At 38.6% G+C, this 14224-nt stretch overlaps 1 protein-coding gene across 1 annotated transcript; it reads left to right on the top strand.

Moving 5' to 3' along the window:
* Nucleotides 1–8772: 8772 nt before the first annotated feature.
* Nucleotides 8773–10685, top strand: LOC142446513 (olfactory receptor 4C11-like). Its single transcript, XM_075548262.1, has 2 exons — nucleotides 8773–8789; nucleotides 9749–10685. Exon 2 carries the CDS (start codon nucleotides 9756–9758, stop codon nucleotides 10683–10685), a length of 930 nt encoding a protein of 309 aa, XP_075404377.1. The 5' UTR covers nucleotides 8773–8789; nucleotides 9749–9755.
* Nucleotides 10686–14224: the final 3539 nt, after the last annotated feature.

The following is a 14224-nucleotide window of genomic DNA, read 5'->3' as shown; positions in this document are numbered from 1 at the left end:
AGTACATAAAACAAATAATTCACCACTTAAAAGACCATTAGTACCATTTGCCACATTGACATGAAAAACTATAAGAACCACATGATAATATTAATAAATACAGAAAAATCATTCGACAACAACCATAATCAATTCCTTTTTAAGACACTTGAGAAGATAGGAATGGAAGGAAAATTCCTCAAGACAATAAAAAACTATACATGAAAAACCAATAATCAATGTGGTAGTCAATGGAGAAAAGATGAACACAATCCCACTGAAAAAGAGGACCAGACAAGGATGTGCCTTGTCCCCACTCTTATTTAATACCATACTGGAGGTTTTAGCTAACAAAGCAAAGAAAAGATATCAAAAGAACTCCTCTGGGGAAGGAGGAAGTGAAACTATCATTATTTGCAGATGATATGATTTTATATAAAGAAAATCCCAAAAGCTCCACAAGGGGACTACTGGAAGCAATAGAGGAGTTTGGCAGAGTGGCAGGATACAAGATCAACAAACACAAGTCCATCAGACTGCTATACACGCCGGATAAGCCCACAGAAGAGAAGATCAAAAAGTGGTACCCTTCTCAATAGCCAAGCACAAATTGAAATATTTAAGGAAATACCTGACTAAAAGAACAAAAGATATATATGAGGAAAACTACAGAACGCTATTATAAGAATCCAAGAGGGACATCAACAAATGGAAGAATATCCCATGCTCAAAGATTGGAAGACTCAATATAGTAAAGATGTCAGTTCTACCCAATCCACTATATAATTTTAATGCAATCCCGATACAATTACCTTCATCGTTCTTCAAAGAATTGGAAAAACGGATTTCCAACTTCATATGCATAGTGAAGAAGCCCAGCATTTGCAGAGAACTCCTCTAGAAGGAGGACGCAGTGGCAAGGCTTGCTTTACCTGACCTTAGCACATACTATACAGCCACAGTTGTCAAAACCGCATGGTATTGGTACAATGACAGATACTCAGACCAATGGAAAAGAACTGAAAATCCAGAAATAAAATCATCAGCACACAGACAATTTATCTTTGATAAGGGCCCAAAAAATATCCAATGGGAAGCAAATGTCCTCTTTAACAAGTGATGCTAGAAAAAAAATGGAAATTTACCTGCAGAAAAATGAAGCAACACCCTTATCTCACTCCATGCATAAGAATAAACTCAAGGTGGACCAAAGTCCTTGAAGTTAAACCCCAAACTATTAGTGCCATCAAAGAGGGAGTTGGGACCAACTTGAGGACTTTGGCACAGGGAATACATAGACCATCAGAAATAGGGGAGGACCCAAACACAGAGGAGGCACAAATTGACAAACGGGATCTACTGAAAATGAAACACCCATTTTTATTGAAAGAATTCACCAAGAGAGTAATAAGAGGGTGCACAAACTGGGAAAACATCGTTAGCAATGAAACATCAGACGAAGGTCTTATTCCTAAAATCTACAATTCTCTGCTAGCTTCCAAAAAGAAAAGAAAAAAACAAACCTTATTGCCCACGGAGGAGGTGGGCAAAGGACCTTAACAGAAGTTTCCCAGGGGCATAAATCCAAATGGTCAATAAACATATGAGAATATGTTCCCGGTCTCCAGCAATAAGAGAAATGCAAAGTTAAACAACTATGAGATACCACCTATCACCCTCAAAGATTGCTCAATTAAAAAAACCAGAAAGCAACAAGTGTTGGAGGGGCTGTGGTGAGATAGGACCTTTTATCCACTGCTGGTGGACCTGTAGGTATGTACAGTCACTATGGAAATCGATTTGGCAATTTCTAAAACAGATGGAAATTGAACTACCATATGACCCAGCAATCCCCCTACTGGGCATAAACCCAGAAGAGACAAGAAATAAACCATGGCCAGACAACTGTGATCCAATGTTCATTGCAGCAAAGTTCACAATTGCAGAGTTGGAAACAACCCAAATTTCCATCAACATATGAATGGACTAAAAATCTCTGTTACATACATACAATGGAGTACTATGCATCACTAAAAAGCAGTGCTGAATGCATGAAGCATATTGCCACATGGGAAGAACTAGAGGAAATTATGGTAACTGAAGTAACCCAAGCACAAAAGGACAAGTACATGAGTATACTGAGGTAAGTTTATAAAAAAATAAAAGGAAACAAGAAAAGAAAAATGCAGAAGGGGCACAGAGAAAAAGCTACTGTACAAACACTCTAGGGGCTAATTCCAGGTAATATGGCAGGTGCCAGACCAAATCCAAGGGTACTTATGGTAGCCAACTAAAAAGGAGTGTGGCGGAGGAAAGGAGAAAAAAAAGAGATGTGAGGCGGGGAATGGGGCACTGACCCACACAGGGAGAGGGAATTGATTCTATCTCTACAGGGAAAGAGGGATGAGACTTAAATCCAGTGTTCCCGATGTGAATGCAGCAAGCCGACATGGAGAAGGGAGCCAGTGGAAGGGCCTGAGAGCTCGGGCCCCATACCTGCTACTTGGACAACTGCCCCTCCCCCCAGAAGAATTTACTTTAGAGGAATGCACTGAAGCTGCAGCTAGGGGAGTGGGGAATGCCTGATCAGACCACACGGGAGCAAATGAAGGTGGAGGAAGAAAGAGTTGAGCACATCCTGGGCCACCAGGACTGGAGAATGATATCCCCGCTCCAAACAACCAATGCACAAAGTGGACTATATGGCTGATTCCTCTATAAGACACAAGGTCCCTCGCCGACCTATGGCCCTACAGGGTACAACACTGGAGACTCAGTGTCAGGATTGGACCAGACTGACCTTGCAACAGAGAAGCAAAACACTAAAGGCGTGTGGCAGAGCAACCAGGGAACAGAGCAGGGATCTCCCGAGGGAGTGAGAAGCATAGACTCTGGGGCCAGAGCATGGCACCCAATCAGACTTGAAGGGAGGATGGGCCTAGAGGTCAAAAATAACACCTTGATCTATGTACAGGTTCTTTCTTTTATAAAATTTTGAAATTTTCTCTTTTTATTTTAATTAATTTATTCTTTTATGGGACATTGCTTTTCTTTTTTATTGTCATCATTGTGTTCTCCTTTGTTGCTTTGTCTTGCTATACCTTGATTTTTTGGGGGGTGCATATTATTATGTCTGCAGATCTATCTAGATAAGATAGACTGTTTGAACAGTCTGGAGGAGAAAATAACAGGACCGATCATTCCAGGAAGACATGGAAGAGGGGGAGGTGGAGGTAAGGAGGGAGTGTTGACCAACTCAGGGATAAGAGAGCAACAAGTGATCAAAAATTAGTGGCAAGGAAGGTCTGAGAAGCCTTGTAAGGGCAATGTAACTGAGAGAAATTACTGAAACCTAAATGAAGGCTAAGCATGACTGTGGGACAAGAGGAAAGTAAAAAGAAATAGAAGAAAGGACTAGAGGACCAGGGGTATTTATAGAGGTCTAAATAAATGCATGTACATACATAAATAAATTCATATGGGATGGTGGGAAAATAGATCTATGTACATATATTTATAGGTTTAGTATTAAGGCAGCAGGTGGACATTGGACCTCCACTCAAGTACTTCCTCAATACAAGAACACTTTGTTCTATTAAATTGGCATTCCATGATGCCCACCTTCCAGACACAATCACTGAAGACAAATGTGTGCATAAGCAAATGTAGTGAAGAAAGCTGATGGTACCTGGCTATCAAAGATAGAGCATCTGGGTACTTAAAGGCTGAAAGATAAACAAGCAACCATCTAGCTCAGGAAAACAAAGCCCCCATGGAAGAAGCACATCACCCTGTGTGACCACAAGGTGCCGAAGTGATTAGGTATCAGGCATCAAAAAAAAATCATATCATTGTAAATGAGGGTAAGTGCAGAGTAGATACCCAAAGCCCATCTGTAGTAAATTGGATATCCCCTTACTCAAGGTCCACGGGGATGAGAGGAGCAAGCCAAGGTGCAGGATAACAACGATGAAGCATACAACTTTCTATATCTTAAATGCTTCCTCTCCCCACTACCATAATCCCAATTCTAATTTACAAATATGGCTAGACCACAAGATATACCTTGGTACAGATAGTAACTGGAAACAGGGAATCCAGGACAGATGACCCCTTTACGACCAGTATTGGGAGGGAAGATGGGGTAGAAAGGGGGAACCGATGACAAGGATCTACATATAACCTCCTCCCTGGGGGATGGACAACAGAAAAGTGGGTGAAGGGAGACTTCAGACAGTGTAAGATATGACAAAACAATAATAAAGTATAAATCATCAAGGTTTCATGGGGGAGGGGGAGGGAGAGGGAGTGGGGAAATGAGGAGTTGATATTTAGGGCTCAAGTAGAAAGCCCAAATTTTGAGAATGATGATGGCAACAGATGTACACATGTGCTTGACACCATAGATTGTGATAAGAATTGTATGAGCCCCCAATAAAATGGTTTTAAAAAAATAAGTGTTACTGCTTTTGTTTCTCTGGACGACCCAGCCTAACAGAATGAGCAAAACAACCCTAAAGCAGCTAAACAAATAACATTCAGAAATTGAACTGTCAAAAAATCACTAAAGAAGCTGACTCAAGGGTTAAGGCAAGATAAAAGTCGACAAAGGGAACCCATCAGGCAGTCAGGATACACTGGTCTCTCTCCCCAGCTGTCCACTTGAATTTGTGTCAAGTGTACTAAACACTTATTTTGTGGCATCTCTGTCTTTTTACTTTCAACAAAACTTTTCTATTTTTTGCTTCATGTAGACTCTTGGCTGAATCATTTTTTTTAACCAGAAAAATTAGAACCACTCTGGTACCTAACCACAAAAGAAACACAGCGTCCCTGACACATTGCTGTCCTGAGATACCTAGGTCAAACTTCCAACCTAGATGTCCTGGTTAGTTGCCATTGAGTCAGTTCGAATCAATAGCGAGAGTTTGCACAACAGAACAAAACACTGCCCGGTCATGGTGCATTCTCATAGTTGTTTGTACGCTGGAGCTGGGCCGGAAGTTGCAATTCCTGTGCCAATCCATCTTGTTGAGTGCTTCCTCTTTCTCACTGTCCCCTTACAATCAAATGTGTTCATTCTCCTTAAGTCTTCCTAATTCAATGTCCAACTTTCACAAGAATAGGAGGCAATTAAAAATGCCATGTGTTGGATAAGATGCACCTAATACTCAAAGAAACATCCTTGCTTTTTAATACTCTAAAGAAGTCTTAAGCATCAAATTTACTGAAAACAATGCATCTTTGACTTTTTATCTGCTGCTTCCAGTAACATTAATTGTGCATCCAGATAAGGCAAAAATTATGATGACTTAGATATTTTCCCTATTTATAAGAAGACAATATAGTTGTGCTTCTTTCTACCACTATATATGTAATAATTTTTTACAACAATACAAAATATTATAATGCCATAAATCATATACTTTAAAGTTATATTATAATGCCATAAATCATATACTTTAACATCTTCAGATGTTCTTGCTAGAATACCAAATTTCTGATCACTGATGACTGTTCTCTTACAAATTTTTTTAATTCCCATACTAATTTTCTCTACCCCTATGCCAAAACTTCAAGATCAACTACTTAAAAAAAATTTTTGGAGCTCATTTAACTCTTATTACAATGCATACATACATTTCATTGTATCAAGCACTTTTGTACAATTATTGCTGTCATCATTCTCAAAACATTTGCATTTTACTTGAACACTGGGTATCAGGTCCTCATTTTTTCCCTTCCTTTCCCGCTTCCCCCTCCGTCATGAACATTTGATAATTTATACATCATTATTATTTTGTCATATCTTACCCGGTCCGACATCTGCCTTCACCCATTTTTTGGTGTCCATCCCCAAGGGAGGAGGTTATATGTAGATCCCGTTCATCAGTTCCTCCTTGCTACCCACCATCCCTCAACCCTCCTGATATCGTCAATCACAGCACTGGTCCTGAAGGGATTGCCTGTCCAGCATTCCCTGTTTTTCCAGTTCCTATCTGTACCAGTGTACATCCTCTGCTCTAGTCGTATTTGTAAGGTAGAATTGGGATCATGATAGTGGGTGGGGAGGAAGCATTTAAGAATGAGAGGAAAGTTGTCTGTTTCACTGTTGTTACACTGCACTTGGCTGGCTTGTCTCTTCCCCGTGACCTTTTTGTTAGGGACTGTCCATTTGCTTACAGATGGGCCTTGGGCAACCAATCTGCACTCCCCCTCATTCATAATGATATGATTTCTTTTTTGATGTCTGATACCTGATCCTGTCAACACCCCTGATCACATAGGCTAGTGTACTTCTTCCATGTGGGCTTTGCTGCTTCTGAACTAGATGGGTGCTTGTTTACCTTCAAACCTTTAGGACCCCAGATGCTATATCTTTTGATAGCAAGGTGACATCAGCTTTCTTCACCACATTTGCTTATGCACCCATTTGTCTTCAGTGATTGTATTGGGAAAGTGAGCACACAATGATAGATTTTTTTTTTGTTCTTTGATACCGGATACCTGATCCCTTTGGCACCTCCTGATCACACTGGCTGGTATGGTTCTTCCATGTGGGTTTTGTTGCATGTCTCTCTGTGTGTGTATGTATCATTCTTGACTTCTTTCCACCCTTAAGCCAATGGTATCTTGGGGGTCTGTTTCCTCTTTGCTGCCCTCTGGGTGAGGTTGCTCTATGTGGCGGTCTCCTGTTTATGCTTGGTGAGTGCTTTTCCTCTGCCTATACTGGACAGCAAGGATCTTTGTAGAGCTGCATCTCTTCTAATGCATTCTTTGGGTTTTTCCTTATCTGGGAAGACTCTTACTTCTCCATCTATCTTGATAGATAACTTGGCTGGGTAGAGAATTCTTGGGTCTGCATTATTTTCCTTCAATTTTTTGAATATTTGAATCCATTCTTTCTTCTTCATAGTGTCTGCTGATGGGTCTGATCATATTCTTATGGGGGAATCTTTATATGCGATTGCTTGTTTTTCCCTAGCTGCTCTCTTCATTTTCTCCTTTTCCTCAAAGTTGGATAGTTTCACTATTATGTGCGGTGGTGATTGGTGATTTTTTTCAGTTTTATGGTACTGTGGCCAGAGAAGATGGCCTGAATCAGCTCTCTGTGTTTGAATTTTTTCAAGCTTGCTTTATGGCCCAGCACGTGGTCTATTTTTGAATATGAGCTGTGTGCATGCAGAAGAATGTGTGTTTTGTAGTTGTTGCTGTTGGTTGGAGAGCCCTGTAAATATCTGGTAGGTCAAAAATTTTGATTGTGCTGGTTTGCTTTTCCTTTATTTTAATTAAGTTTCTTACATTTTGATCTGTTTTTCTCTGAGAATTGTGTATTGAAGTCGTGAATAATTATTGTTGATCTGGTGATTTCCCTTTTTGTCTCTTTGATGAATATTGCGGGTTTTGCATAGGATGCATATATCTTTATTATTATTTCTTGTCTATTGATCCCTTGAGAATTTTGTAATGCACATTCTTATCTCTGGTCTATAGAAAGGCAGAACTTCTGTGAGTTTGCTAGACTGTAGCTGTTGTGAGTGTTTATGGGGAAAAATCCCCTCTTTCTCCCCACCAAGCAGCTGGTGGTTTAGAACTTCAGAGCTTGCAAATCACAGTGCCATGTGTAATCACTGCGCCACCAGGACTACCAAGGCCGTTAAAATACTACTCAGGCACAAAGCCTCCCCTGCTCTGAGGCTAAAGGGACTGGTGGTTTGGTAAGACCAGGCATGTGCATGTCCTCCAATTTTAGATAAACAGGATGTGTGGGGCTTTAGGAGAGGTGATTGGGCCCTCAAGAAATACATGTGTAAATAAATCCCTCATAAGCTGTCGTACATCTGGATCAGACTTCTTAATTGGGAGGAAAGGGACACTTAGGGAATGATCTTCCCCAGACTCCTATATTTTGCATCATTCAGGTTAAATACTCCTCCAGGGAAGACAAAAGCGATGCATATGACAGTCATAATCTTGGGAGTATTTGGGTTTCAGAGCGTGAGGGATGATACTGTGACCAATTTAGTTTGCCTTCTAGTGAACAGAGGAAAACCTAAGCTTCTTTGTGAATGAAATGTGAAATGGAAAAGGCCCTGGTTCCGAACAATCAGAGGTTTAGAAGCTCCCCTTTTTGCTGTTGTTGTTCCTCATTTGAGTGGGTGACTTCCGAGTGAAAGTGGCAAGAAAAAAGAACAGCTGAATATCCCAGCCACTGCATAGAATTTGGTAAGGTTTATTGGAAAATAATTCAGTTGTGCTTAGTATTTGGCAAGAACTACTTTGTTGAATGTTATTACAATAGCTCTGATCTAGCCCCATAAACTTACAGTATAGTAAACCTTATGATAGTTTGATTGCTATCAATTGGAATCAACCTGAGGATACACAACAGTAACATCTATAATATGTTTCTATGTATAGTGATATAAATACGAATATTGTGCAATTTTAATGGGTGATATATTGAAAAAAACCAAAATCCTCACCGAGTCAATGCCAACTCATAGCAATCATATAGGACAGTGTATAACTACCCTGTGAGTTTCTGAGACCGACTGGTGGTTTTGAACTGTACACCTTACTGTTAGACCAATGCATAGCCACTGTGCTGCCAAGATGCCAGTAGTCATATGTGGTAAGATTCTCTCATACGTATCACTTCCCAGATGTAAACTGAAAATACATTTTGGCTACCTACATCACTAATAAACTCATAAAAACCATATGAGGTGGTATAACTCTTTGCCTTTGCAAGCACTATAAGCTAATTTTAATTCAATTTTAAAGAACTACTTGTATTTGAAAACAAAATTTGCTTGGTATTCTAATTTCAATGTCTTAAAATATGATGAAATCAAATATATATTCAAAAGTTTAATTCTTTAAATAGAAAAATAGCATGTCAAATTTTTGTATTCATTTTATAAATGAATAAATGTCCTTTGTTCTTTTGTATTGATATCAAAATAAAAAATATTGATGCACTGTGAATGGATCAGGCATATAATTAGATGTACAGGAATAGTAGAAACTACATTTTCACATTGACTTCTCTTACTTAAAATTAAGATTTAACAAAAGAATGGACACACAGAACAAAAAACACATTGAAAAATTTCTACAACGACTTGGAACTTCTTGAGCTCTTTTCTGGATTCTTACTGTGTAAGCTGTGAACATGGAATTTTGAAAAGATGTTCAGATATATGGTTGATGTTCTCCTTTTTCTTATCTATAGCATAAGGCATATCCAGTTTCTTAAGAAATTATGCTCAAAAAGTCCCCAAAAGTAATAAATTAGGAAAACAATGTAACTTTTATTAATATGTTATGATAAAATTTTATAACTGCACTATCAGATGACACCATTATGTGTATACTTTAACATATGTCACACTCACATTCTCTCTCTTTATTTGTACAACAGGCTACTTCTGATAAATGCTTGCTGAAAACTGAAGGTAAATATTTAGCTCAGTTGATAATCCACTGATAGCAAATCTTTACATTTATGTTAATTATTTTTAAGGAACACTTATTTTTTCATGATTTTCCTATCAAAAACGTAGGCAACAAATTCAATATTTAAGTGTTTTGTATTTTACTTTGTTCATAAAAACTAATAAACGGAGATGCAATTACTCCGAGGTAAGTGGAATTCCATGATCACCCACAGGCATTTGAACTCCAAATGCAGTATTCATTTTACAAACTATTTAATTTCTCCTTCCAGTTCAATTATTCCTAACATCTGTTTCCCCACATCCACTGAAACAATGCATCAAAATAAGAGTGTTACTGAGTTCATAATGTTAGGATTGACACAGGATTCTGTGAAGCAGAAAGTGGTGTTCATAATATTCTCAATTTTCTACTCTGGAACTGTGGTAGGAAATTTGCTCATTATTGTGACCATCAAGTTCAGTCAATCTCTAGCGAGTCCCATGTATTTCTTTCTATTTTATTTATCTTTGGCTGATATCTGCTTTTCAACTACCACTGCCCCGAGACTACTTGCAGATACTCTCTCTGCAAAGAACTTCATATCCTACAATGAGTGCATGACACAAGTGTTTGCTCTGCATTTATTTGGTGCCATGGAGATCTTTGTCCTCATCCTCATGGCTGCTGATCGCTATGTGGCCATCTGTAAGCCTCTGCGTTACCCGACCATCATGAGAAGACAGGTCTGCATCATCTTGATTGTTCTTGCCTGGATAGGCTCTTTTATACATTCTATTGCTCAGATTTTCCTGGCCTTGAAACTGCCCTTCTGTGGACCCAATTTGATTGATCATTATTGCTGTGACCTCCAGCCCTTGTTGAAACTTGCCTGTATGGACACTTATGTGATCAACCTCCTAATAGTGTCCAACAGTGGAGTCATTTGCTCCAGTAGTTTCTTGCTTCTGATGATCTCATACTTTGTCATCCTGTACTCTCTGCGAAATCACAGTGCGGAAGGGAGGAAAAAAGCCCTCTCCACTTGCACCTCTCACATCACTGTGGTCATCTTATTCTTTGGTCCTTGTATATTCATGTACACACGTCCTCCAACCACTTTTCCCATGGACAAGTTGGTGGCAGTGTTTTATACCATTGGTACACCTTTTCTCAACCCCCTCATCTACACCTTACGGAATGCGGAAGTAAAGAATGCCGTGAAAAAGCTATGGTGTATCAAAATTGCTTCAGAAAGCAAGTGATGAAATAAGGATATGATGCCATATTCAACCATAGAAGTAAATCTGAACAGACATAAAATATAATTGTATTTTTGTACAAGTCAATCAATATAAAATGGTAATTGTTTTAATTGTTGACAATATAAATGTCTAGCATTTTATGTCAGAGTCAATACGGTGCCAAATTAAGTAAGATCGTTATGAACCAATGTGAAATCAACTTGACTCAGTCTTTGCATGAAACCTCAATTCTGCCATTGCTGCCTATGAACAATACATCATAACTCAGAATCTGTACCCTTTGATAAGTAGTACCAAAGACAGTCATAGCCAGGAAAACTTTGGAGACTCCATAAATGAGGACATCCTTTTGTCTATAATCATTCATTCTTTTAAAAACACATTTTAAAGATCTACTTGGACACATGCATGTCAATTGAACTAAATGTTTTAAATATTCCTTCTATTTTATCACTGATTTATGCTAGAATATTTCATGTTTGTGAATCAGTGACAATTTTGCATAATATTCTAAACTAAATGTCTCTCATTGTTAGTTTTGGATATTAAAATATATAAAGGATGTTGAATTTAAAGACATTTTAGAAATAGTTCTGACTCAAAGATAAACAAGAATATTTAAGATTATTTTAAAATTCCTTTAAATAGAACACATGTATTTCATCTTAGATATCATCTGTCATCTCCCTATTTGTGAAGGAAACCTCATTAATTTAATGTTAATAGGTCATTGAACTATCTATATGGGACTAAATTAAGAGCAGCAAGTAGGTAGAGTGCATCAGAAATTAAGGGTCAAATGGGATTAGAAATATGGTGGAAGGACACTTAGGAAAAGCAGAAAGAGAATGGTTGCATGATTTAAAGAATATAACAGTTCATGCATGTGAAATTCTGGAATCAGTAAGTGGTTGACTGTGTATACACTTTTCCTTGAGAGTAATGAAGTAACATATAATGAATCAATGACTTTGATATTCAAATGAATCATTCCCACGATGTATTTCTAAGCAAATCTCTACCACATGTCACTAGTCTTCTGTCCATAATAGTGGTCTAGTACCTTTAAGAACTTTTACAGGAGCAGACAGCCTCATCTTTCTCCCTGGAAATGATGGGGACAGACTACTGACTTTCTGTGCAGTTACCAGCAGCAGCTCAAGCTTGCTCCACTGTGCCCCCAGGGCTCCTGATCCAAGCCTATGTGCTTCTTTTACTGGGTTTACATGTGCTTGACTCCAATGAGGAAGCCTAAAGTCCAAGGCCTTTGCTGTCATCTGGTATATCCCCAGCCTTGAAAGCAGGTGTGTCCTGTGGTCCCTATGGTAAATAAGTGAGAGGTTGTGGCACATTTATAATGAGCAAAAAAATAATAAAGCAATAAGTGTAATTTTAGATAAAATGTTGTCTAAGTGATTTTTAGTGCAATCAAATGTATCTGGGAAAATATTATATTTGTGTAGAGAAGAATGCAATGTCTATTTCAATTAGATGTGCCTTGGAACTATCTGGGGTGTGTTATGACCTTCTCATAGGTAACTCTCAGATCTTAAAGTAGATACAAAGAAAGTCTAAGCACAGTGAAACACAAATCCAATGTCATCGAGCTGTTTCTGACGCACACTGACTATAGGATAGAAGAGAGCTGCCCCAGAGTGTCTCTGAGAGTGTGAATCCTAACAGAAGGGAATGCCACTCATCTTTTGTCCTTTTATGCCACAAGGCTTCCTCGGAGTCTCTAAATTGCTCCCTATCAAGAATTGTCCAGACCTAAATATAGAGCTGAACAGATGGGTCAAGGAAAGCAGCATCACTGATCTATGAAGTCATGTAGAAGAACTGTCTCACTCGCATTCTGATATGACTTTCAATCTCTCCTGCTGTCTTCACTCATGGCTTCTACACTTCCTCCAGACGGTGATTGCTTACCATCCTGCAATTCCAATGATGAGCCTATCCATATGCATTCTCATTGGGTATATCACAGTGTCTTTTTAATAAAAATGGCATTCCTTTAGTAAGTTTCAGTTTCTAATAACATCGTGCACTAAGGAACAGAATTTCTTAAATTACACATTAAACTCATTAGCTGAGCAAAACAACAGATCAGTTCTTTCATACATTATTTGAAAAGTATGTCTACAGATGAGGCATTGTGCTAAAAGAATACTAGAAGGAAAGCCTAGCAAGTAATCTTTGTGCAAAGCTTTTCTTCATTGACTTAATATATAATTTCATCATGTTTTCTCCAAATAAAGTTTATGTCCTCATCTAAATAAAGTTCAATAGAAATGAAAAGCATGACGATTCTGCTGTGTGACATTTGTTGATGCAATTGGTTCCTTTCCTAACTTTTCCTCTAGATCTCCAAGTCTCCCAACCCCAGTAGTCACCAACCACCCTCTCCCCACATACACACAAACATGCTTCTTTTTTTAATATAAAAACATTACACCGCGCTTATTACCTCAGTGAATCATGGCAAATCTTTCTGTTTTTTTAATTATTAATTTTATTGGGAGGCCCTTATACCTTTTATAGGAATCCATCATTTACTTGTACATATGTTGCCAGCACTGTTTCCAAAATATTTTCTTTTGACTTGAGTACAGATCCTCTCTATCCGCCTCCCTCCCTCACTTTCCCAGCCTCTTCAATATCTATATATCTAAATCTATATTATTTTAACTTTTATATTGTATACTGTCCGTTGTCTCCCTTTATTCACATCTCTGCTATTCATCCCCCTGAAGAGATCTATATATACAACCTTGTGATGTGTTATGGAAGTCTTTCTACTTGCCTACCCACCATCCCCCTGCCCTGTATTGCTATTCCCATTACTGTTCTTGATGGTTTTTATAAGTCTTGAATTCATGTGTTGAGAGCTCTTATGTGTACCAATGTGTGTACTCTGGTGTAGCTGGAGCATGATAGTGCAGGGGTGGGTTGGGTCGAGGGGGAGCATTCAGGAACTGAAGAAATGATGTGTATTTCATTGGTGCTATACTGCACCCTGGCTGAATCATCCCTTCCTTTTAACCATTTTATGGGAAGATCTCCAATTGTTTATGGATGGGCTTTGGGCCTCCACTCCAATTCCTCATGTACATCAATATAATTGTTTATTTGTGATCATTTGATACCTGATTCTATCAATACCTCATTATCACACAGACAAATGTGCTTCCTCTATGAGGGCTTATTTGCTTCCCTGCCAGATGACCAGTTGTTTTTCATGATTTTAAGACCCCAGACAATATATCTTTTGATGGTCAAGCACCATATGCTTTCTTCACCTCATTTGCTCACGAATCCATTTTGTTTTGTGTGATCATTTTGGAGAGGCCCTCGTAGCAAATTTCATCTCCCCTTTCCCAGGGAATGGATTACAGGATTTCTCATGGGTGTGATCCCAGTGTAAAACAGAGACATTTTCTTATTCTTGTGCTCACTTCCAGCAGGGAGAACGGAAAGAGAACCAAAGTATAGATGAGTCATAAAATAAAACCAAAATTATCCATGAGAACTACAGAGAG

This window comes from Tenrec ecaudatus, chromosome 4 (assembly GCF_050624435.1).
Source record: "Tenrec ecaudatus isolate mTenEca1 chromosome 4, mTenEca1.hap1, whole genome shotgun sequence".
In the NCBI taxonomy this organism is placed as follows: Eukaryota; Metazoa; Chordata; class Mammalia; order Afrosoricida; family Tenrecidae; genus Tenrec; species Tenrec ecaudatus.
Note: the sequence above shows the minus strand (reverse complement) of the source record. Positions and strands in the feature narration are given on the sequence as shown.